The sequence below is a fragment of the Telmatherina bonti genome (genome assembly GCF_933228915.1).
Source record: "Telmatherina bonti genome assembly, chromosome: 16".
NCBI lineage: Eukaryota > Metazoa > Chordata > Actinopteri > Atheriniformes > Telmatherinidae > Telmatherina > Telmatherina bonti.
The window spans coordinates 2,304,320-2,313,940 of NC_136614.1; the positions used below are offsets into that span (position 1 = coordinate 2,304,320).

A 9,621-nucleotide genomic window follows, 5' to 3' on the forward strand; every position below is an offset into this window, starting at 1 on the left:
AGACCTTGTTCAGAAATATAAATTGGAAGAGAAAGACCATTTTTGGAAGTATCTACAAACATTGTGTTGTGTCAAAATTCAAAGAGAATTTGGAAAATGTTATTTCAGAAGACATTAAAATGCCACAGGACCGCAGCCTCACAGTTTTATAGACTTGTAAATGATGGACGGAGTGATGACTCCATAAACATTAAGCTTTAGTGGCAGAAAGATCTAAAAACCGAGATCACAAATGAGAGATGGTCAGATATTTTGTTAGCTAACGGGAACTATGTGAAGGAAGCCAGAAGCAAAGGTATACAATATAAACCCTTAGACAGATATTACCATACCCCAGTGAGATTACACAGGAGGAAACTCATGCCTGATAACTTCTGTTGGAAATGCAAAACGGAGGTGGAGACATAATGCATTGTCTGTGGGAATGCTCTTTAGCATGTTCTTTTTGGTCTAAAATTAGCGATGTGTTCAGTGGTTGGTCTGGTTCACAGCTACCTTTAAACCCTGAATTGTGTTTGTTAGGCGAAAGATCCAAACTGCCAAATGTTTCTAAGGGAGTTTTTAATATGGTTATTACTGGGATGGTGACGGCATCCAGGATTATTTTGAGAAGCTGGAAAACCACTGCAGGCCCGGAACTGAAAGAGTGGATTAATGTCATGATAGAGACGGCCTCTTACGGATCTATGCTGAAAAACTGAAAGACAACACAGAAGACAAAGAAACTGACGGGGATAACTTTTGGAACTAACTTAAAATAAGATAAGAGACATCTCAGTCAGACTGTTAACGGTTTGTCCCATTCCCCACTTTATTGCAGGAAGCAGTTAAACTTTGTATCACACTGTGTCTGGAAATAGTAATCCAGTGGATGGGGTGAGGTGCACCAGACAAGTTTTTTTGTTTTGTTTTTCTCTTTGCTGTTTTTTTTTATTGAAAAATGTTAAAATCAATAAAATTTTAAATGACAAAAAAAAGCAGGCTTCAAACGTGGTGAAGATTATTTTAATGAAATTATTACTGAAAATTAAATGAAAATCTGAAAGATTAACCATTAACACAAATAAATACAACAATATTACACCAGACATGTTTTAAACACAGAGCGGAGCAAGGGACATTTTTACATTGTGTTTGGGAATGTAAAAAAGTACAAAACTTTTGGAAAGAGGTGTTTGACAAAATCCACATAATCATAGCAAACACGCAAATTTAGCAATAATACAAGCAAAAATGTCTACATCTAGTAACTGTAAAAGTGTAGACTCCTGTGAGATTGGTACATGGACACAGCCAATGGTCCAGTGTCAATCAATGGAAATAGCCTATAAATTAGAAAAATATATAAACAGATTTTGAAAACCATTTGATATTGGAAAACGGAGATGCCAGGGAATTTATAGACGAAAAAAATGCTGAACAGGGTGTTGACACATAACTATGTATGAGGACGGTATAATATATTTCTATGTGCTTAAGAGGTAATGGTGTTGACTAAACCTCCTGTTTAACTGCATTGGTTCCATGTGGTCGATTTTATTTATCAGAAAGTCAATTAATTTATTAATTCACATACATATTTATATATTCATGTATTCACATGTGTAATATATTGTGTGTATGTATGTATATGTGTGCATATACAGTTGTGCTCATATATATTCACACCCTTTCATTAAAGAAGGAAAAAAAAACCAGCTGCCTGTAAAATAAACTGAAATTGACTTAAGTAATAAGAAATAAAAAATTTATGAAAATCATGACAATACTTTCTAATTCTGGTTAAATAGAAATATTTATTTAAAAAAAAGCAAACAAATGAGATCATTTATGACATATTACATCACTTATAAAGTAATATTTAGTTGAACCGCTCCAGTAAGGTGTTTCCTGTTCCTCCCAGTCAGACTTCTGCACCTGTTGACAGGTATTTTGTCCTGCTCATCAGAAAAATGCTCTCATTTGTCCTGGACACATTTGTTTCTTTTGTTTTTTTTTTTTTTTTGTTTTTTTTTCTTTTTTCAACTCAATTAAATTAAAAAAATAAATAAAACATAACAGTGTCTTATATTACTAAATTATATTTTTGCTAATTTTTAGTTAATGTTCCTTTCTTAAATCTCCAATTATTTGAGTGACTGTTGTAAACTCAGCCTTTTCTTAATGAAAGTGTATGAATACACATGAGCACAACTGTATGTATGTATGAATATGTAAATTATTATTGTTATATTATTATTGTTATTTTCCTTTTTTTATTTGAGAGAGAGTGGGACGGTATATAGGAGAGTTGGGGGATTACGGGTGATATTAAAATAAAGAAAATATGGTGCTTAAATGTTGTGACAAGTATATTTGTTGTCAGAAATGGAAAATAATACAAATATTTTTTTCAAAAGATATCCTGGTGCTGTAACAGAGAAGATAAAGACAACAGATATGTCTGCTCACCTGAATAAGTCCTGCGTTACCGCCTCAACCACTGCTGCAGATACAAACACAACAACAGTTCAGCTGCTTGACTGGATCATGAAAAAAACAGCTAGAACAACCAATAAAAACAATAATAAACAAAAACCCAATATGCAATATAATAACATTAACAAAAAAAAAAAAAAAAAAAAAAAAAAAAAAAAAGAAAAATTAAAAGGTTTAATAATCAACAAAAAACATTTTTAAAGAATAGAATAAAAAATAACTACAATATAAAATTGGCATTATTGAATTAATGTTAGTAATTGACAATATACATGTTAGAGAAACGTGTTTTTGTTTTGTGTTGGGTGGAAAAATGGTCACTTAATGTCAGTTTATACTGGCTCATACTACTTTATACTTCTTTATATCACTTCATATGGTTTCATACTGGTTCATATTGGTTCATACTGATTCACACTGGTTCATATTAGTTTATAGGGATTCATACTGGTTCATACCGGTTCATATTGGTTCATATGGATTCATACTGGTTCATATTGGTTCATACTGGTTTATATTGGTTCATATGGATTCATACTTCTTCATATTGGTTTATACTTGTTCATATTGGTTCATACTGGTTCATATTGGCTCATACTAGTTCATACTAGTTTATACTTCTTTATAACACTAGTTTATACTTCTTTCTCACTTCATCTTGATTCATACTGGTTCATATTGGTTTAAACTGGTTCATATTGGTTCATTTTGGTTCATATGGATTCATACTGGTTCATATTGGTTCTCCTGGATTAATACTGGTTCATATTGGTTTATACTGGTTCAGATTGGTTCATTTTGGTTCATATGGATTCATACTGGTTTATACTGGTTCATATTGGTTCATACTGGTTCATATTGGTTCATACTGGTTCATACTAGTTTATACTTCTTTATAACACTAGTTTATACTTCTTTCTCACTTCATCTGGATTCATACTGGTTCATACTGGTACATATTGGTTCATACTGGTTCATACTGGTTTATATTGGTTCATATGGATTCATACTTCTTCACATTGGTTTATACTTGTTCATATTGGCTCATACTGGTTCATACTAGTTTATACTTCTTTATAACACTAGTTTATACTCATTTATATCACTTCATCTGGATTCATACCGGTTCATATTGGTTTATAGTGGTTCATATTGGTTCATATTGGTTCATATGGATTCATACTGGTTCATACTGGTTCATATTAGTTCATATTGGTTCATATTGGTTCATATTTGTTCATACTAGTTCATATTGGTTCATATTGGTTCATATTGATTCATATTGGTTCATACTGTTCATATTCGTTCATACTGATTCAAACTAGTTTATACTTCTTTGTAACACTAGTTTATACTCCTGTATATCACTTCATCTGGATTCATACTGGTTCATATTGGTTTATACTGGTTCATATTGGTTCATACTTATTAATTCTAGTTCATATTGATCCATATTGGTTGATACTGGTTCATATGGATTCATATCGGTTCATATTGGTTGATACTGGTTTATATTGGTTCATACTGGTTCATACTTGTTCATAGTCGTCCATATTGGTTCATATTGGTTCATACTTGTCCATATTGGTTCATACCGGCTCATATTTGTTTATACTGGTTCATATTGGTTCATATGGATTCATACTGGTTCATATTGGTTCGTACTGGTTCATATTGGTTCATGGTGGCTCATATTGGTTCATACTGTTTCGTATTGGTTCATACTGGTTCATACTAGTTAATACTTCTTTATAATACAAGTTTATACTTCTTTATATTACTTCATGTGAATTCATACTGGTTCATATTGGTTCATATGGATTCATACTGGTTCATATTAGTTCATACTTGTTCATATTGGTTCATCTGGATTCATACTGGTTCATATTGGTTCATATGGATTCATACTGGTTCATATTAGTTCATACTTGTTCATATTAGTTCATCTGGATTCATACTGGTTCATATTGGTTCATACTGGTTTATACTGGTCCATATTGGTTCATACCGGCTCATATTGGTTTATACTGGTTCATATTGGTTCATATGGATTCATACTGGTTCATATTGGTTCGTACCGGTTCATATTGATTCATAGTGGCTCATATTCGTTCATACTGTTTCGTATTGGTTTATATGGATTCATACTGCTTCATATTGGTTCATATGGATTCATATTGGTTCATACTGGTTCATATTGGTTCATCCTGGTTCATGCTAGTTTATATTGGTCCATATAACACTAATTTATACTTCTTTATATCACTTCATCTGGATTCATACTGGTTCATACTGTTTCATACTGGTTCATACTGGTTCATATTTGTCCATAGTGGTTCATACTGGTTCATATTGGTTCATATGGATTCATACTGGTTCATATTGTTTCATATGGATTCATACTGGTTCATACTGGTTCATATTGGTTCATCTTGGTTCATATGGATTCATACTGGTTCATATTAGTTCATACTGGTTCATATTGGTTCAGACTGGTTCATATTGTTTCATATGAATTCATACTGGTTCATGTTGGATCATACTGGGTCATATTGGTTCATACTGGGTCATATGGATTCATACTGGTTCATACTAGTTTATACTTCTTTATAACACTCATTTGTACTTCTTTATATCACTTCATCTGTATTCATACTGGTTCATATTGATTCATCCTGGTTCATATTGGTCCATATGGATTCATACTGGTTCATATTGGTTTATACCAGTTTATATTGGTTTATACTGGTTTATACTGGTTCATATTTGTTCATATTGGTTCATATGGATTCATACTGGCTCATACTGGTTCATATATGTTCACACTGGTTCATATTGATTCATACTGTTTCATACTAGTTTATACTTCTTTAAAACACTAGTTTCTTCTTCTTTATATCACTTCATCTGTGTTCATACTGGTTCATATTGGTTCATATGGATTCATACTGGTGCATCTTGGTTCATAATGGTTCATACTGGTACATATTGGTTCATACTGGTTCATATTGGTTCATACTGGTTCATATTGGTTAATCTGGATTCATACTGGTTCATATTGGTTCATACTGGTTCATATTGGTTCATACTGGTTCATATTGGTTCATATGTATTCATACTGACTCATATTAGTACAAACTGGTTCATATTGGTTTATACTGGGTCATATTTGTTCATACTGGTTCATACTAGTTTATACTTCTTCGTAACGCTAGTTTTTACTTCTTTATATCACTTCATCTGTATTCATATTGGTTCAAATATGTTCATATGGATTCATACTGGTCCATCTTGGTTCATACAGGTTCATACTGGTCCATATTGGTTCATACCGGTTCATATTGGTTCATACTGGTTCATATTGGTTCATATGGATTCATACTGGTTCATATTGGTTCATACCGGTTCATATTGGTTCATACTGGCTTATATTGGTTTATACTGGTACATATTGGTTCATATGGATTCATACTGCTTCGTATTGGTTCATACTGATTCATAGTGTTTCATAGTGGTTCATATTGGTTCACACTGGTTCATACGACTTTATACTTCTTTATAACACTAGTTTATACTTCTTTATATCACTTCATCTGTATTCATACCGGTTCATATTGGTTCATACTGGTTCACACTGGTTCATATTGGTTCATACTGGTTCATATTGGTTCATATAGATTCATACTGGTTCATATGGATTCATATGGGTTCATATTGGTTCATATGGATTCATACTGGTTCATGTTGGTTCATACTGGTTCATATTGGTTCATACTGGTTCATACTGGTTCATATTGGTTAATACTGGTTCATATTGGTTCATATGGATTCATACTGATTCATATTGGTTCTCACTGGTTCATATTGGTTCATACTGGGTCATATTTGTTCATACTGTTTCATACTAGTTTATACTGGTTCATATTGGTTCATACTGGGTCATACCAGTTAATACTTCTTTAAAACACTGGTTTATACTTCTTCATCACTTCATCTGGATTCATACTGGTCCATATTGGTTCATACTGGTTAATATTGGTTCATACTCATTCATATTAGTTAATATTGGTTCATACTGGTTCATATTGGTTCATATTGGTTCATACTGGTTCATATTGGTTCATACTGGTTCATACTAGTTAATACTTCTTTATAACACTGGTTTATACTTCTTCATCACTTCATCTGGATTCATACTGGTCCATATTGGTTCATACTGGTTAATATTGGTTCATACTGGTTCATATTGTTTCATACTGGTTCATACTAGTTTAAACTTCTTCATAACACTATATTATACTTCTTTATATCACTTCATTTATAACACTAATTTATACTTCTTTATATCACTTCATCTAGATTCATACTGTTTCATATTGGTTCAAACTGGTTCGTACTGGTTTATATTGGTTCATACTGGATCATATTCGTTCAAACTGGTTCATACTAGTTCATATTTCTTCATAACACTAGTTTATACTTCTTTATATTACTTCATCTGTATTCATACTGGTTCATATTGGTTCATACTGGTTCATTTTGGTTCATACTGGTTTGTACAGTTTCATATTGGTTCAAATGGATTCATACTGGTTCATATTGGTTCATATGGATTCTTACTGTTTCATATTGGTTCATACTGGTTCATATTGGTTCATATGGGTTCATATTGGTCCATATTGGTTCATACTGTTTCATATTGGTTCATACTGGTTCATACTAGTTTAACCTTCTTTATAACATTAGTTTATACCTCCTTATATCACTTTATCTATTGGTTCAAACTGGTTCGTACTGGTTCATATTGTTTCATACTGGATCATATTGGTCATACTGGTTCATATTGGTTCAAACTGGTTAATACTATTTTATACTTCTTTATAACACTAGTTTATACTTCTTTATATTACTTCATCTGTATTCATACTGGTTCATATTGGTTCATACTGGTTCATATTGGTTCATACTGGTTCATACTGGTTCATATTGGTTCAAATGGATTCATACTGGTTCATAATGGTTCATATGGATTCTTACTGATTCATATTGGTTTATATGGATTCATACTGGTCCATATTGGTTCATACTGGTTCATATTTGTTCATACTGTTTCATATTGGTTCATATGGATTCATACTGGTTCATATTGGTTCAAAGTGGTTAATACTGGTTTATACCGGTTCATATTGGATCATACTGGTTCATATTGGTTCATATATATTCATACTGATCCGTATTGGTTCATACTGGTTCATATTATTCCATATTGGTGCAAATGGATTCATACTGGTTCATATTGGTTCATATGAATTCTTACTGGTTCATATTGGTTCATACTTGTTCATACTAGTTTAAACTTCTTTATAACGCTAGTTTATACTTCATTATATTACTTCATCTGTATTCATCTAGAGTCATACTGGTTCATATTGGTTCAAACTGGTTCGTACTGGTTCATATTGGTTCATCCTGGATCATATTGGTTCAAACTGGTTCATACTATTTTATACTTCTTCATAACACTAGTTTATACTTCTTTATATGACTTCATCTGTATTCATACTGGTTCATTTTGGTTTATACTGGTTCATACAAGTTTATTCTTATTTATATCCCTTCATATTAATTAATTCTGGTTCGTATTGGTTTATATTGGTTCATACAAGTTTATACTTCTTTATATCATTTCATATGGATTCATACTGGTTCATACTAGTTCATATTGGTTCATACTAGTTTTATGGAGGTTTGTTTTGATCATAATCTGTGGTTTTAGTGATGTCTAAAACTGAGATCATATTTCCTAAATAATTAGTAATCAATCAGAAGATCCAGACAGCTTTCACAAGCAGGCCTACGTACCTCTCACTCCTTTAGATCGTGTTCGATGTTGTTTTTCAGTCACATTAAGATCCATCTGAAATAAAATAGACAGTTTTACTCAAAGAAAATCACAAACTCTAACAGATATGGATAAGAAACAGTCATCAAACAAATTATTAATCTGCTCAGCTTTAGAAATCTATCACCCAAATAAGTTCAACACAAACACAAACAACACAAAAACTTCTACTTTATAAGATTTTACGTTTTATGTCCCTGTTTGAATAAACATGTAAATAAATAAGTCAGATTTCCTGTTTACCAGCCAGGACAACCACAGAGCTGGCATGCTGCAGCTGGATTCATTGCACAGCCGTCCTCTAATGTCCACATAGCTGCAGGAAATCATGGAAGTCCCGGAAGTCCATGGAAGTTGATAATGATAATGATGATGGTGATGATGATGATGCAGGGTGATTAAATGAGAGTGATGAAGCATCAGCATATTTATTCCCGTCCACTAATAATAAATATTTTCCTTTCCGTACAGTTGTTTCATTAATCCAGTCATTTTCAGTTTTCAAAACAAAAAAAAACATTTAGAAAATTTTAAATAGTAAAAAACTAAATGTAGATATACACACAGACATACTATTGTACACATGCATATACATAAATATACATATATATGTACATACATGTACATATGCATACCCATATATATACAGCACATATACACATGCATGCAACCATAAAAATACAACATAATTTGCCTTTTCTGCACACACACACCTGTGCATAGGTTCACAAATACATTCAAATTTATTTACAGATGTAGCTTTATGTACACGATCAGCTGTATTTGTTTACATCGGTTTTTATAATCTGAAAACTGTTTCTTTGACATTTTTCCTTAACTGGATGATGTTTTGGATGTTATAGTTGATCCTGAAGATTATTTTTTCCAAATTTGCAAGTCTTCCTAGAACCTGCTGCAAATGTTCACAGAACCTGCTGCAAGTCTTTCCAGAACCCGCTGCAAAAGCTCCCAGAAACTGCTGCAAGTCTTCCCTGAACCTGCTGCTAATGTTTTCAGAACCTGCTGCAAGTCTTTCCAGAACCCGCTGAGAACCAGGTTTGTGGTTGTCACGCGTGATGAGGACCAGGTTTGTGGATGTAACATGTGATGAGGACCAGTTTTGTGATTGTAATGCGTGATGAGGACCAGGTTTTTGGATGTAATGCGTGATGAGGACCAGGTTTTTGGATGTAATGCGTGATGAGAACCAGGTTTTTGGATGTAATGCGTGATGAGAACAG

At 32.6% G+C, this 9,621-nt stretch overlaps 1 protein-coding gene across 1 annotated transcript in view; it reads right to left on the reverse strand.

Annotated features, from left to right (window-relative positions):
- Positions 1-8,395, reverse strand: part of myt1la (myelin transcription factor 1-like, a) — a gene marked incomplete at both ends in the record, with an annotated part of 660,446 nt that extends 652,051 nt beyond the window's left edge. The window contains 2 exons of the mRNA XM_079255058.1: positions 2,452-2,485; positions 8,341-8,395. Of these exons, the coding sequence (XP_079111184.1) occupies positions 2,452-2,485; positions 8,341-8,395 (89 nt within the window). The remainder of the gene's footprint in view (positions 1-2,451; positions 2,486-8,340) is intronic.
- Between the last annotated feature and the right edge of the window lie 1,226 nt (positions 8,396-9,621).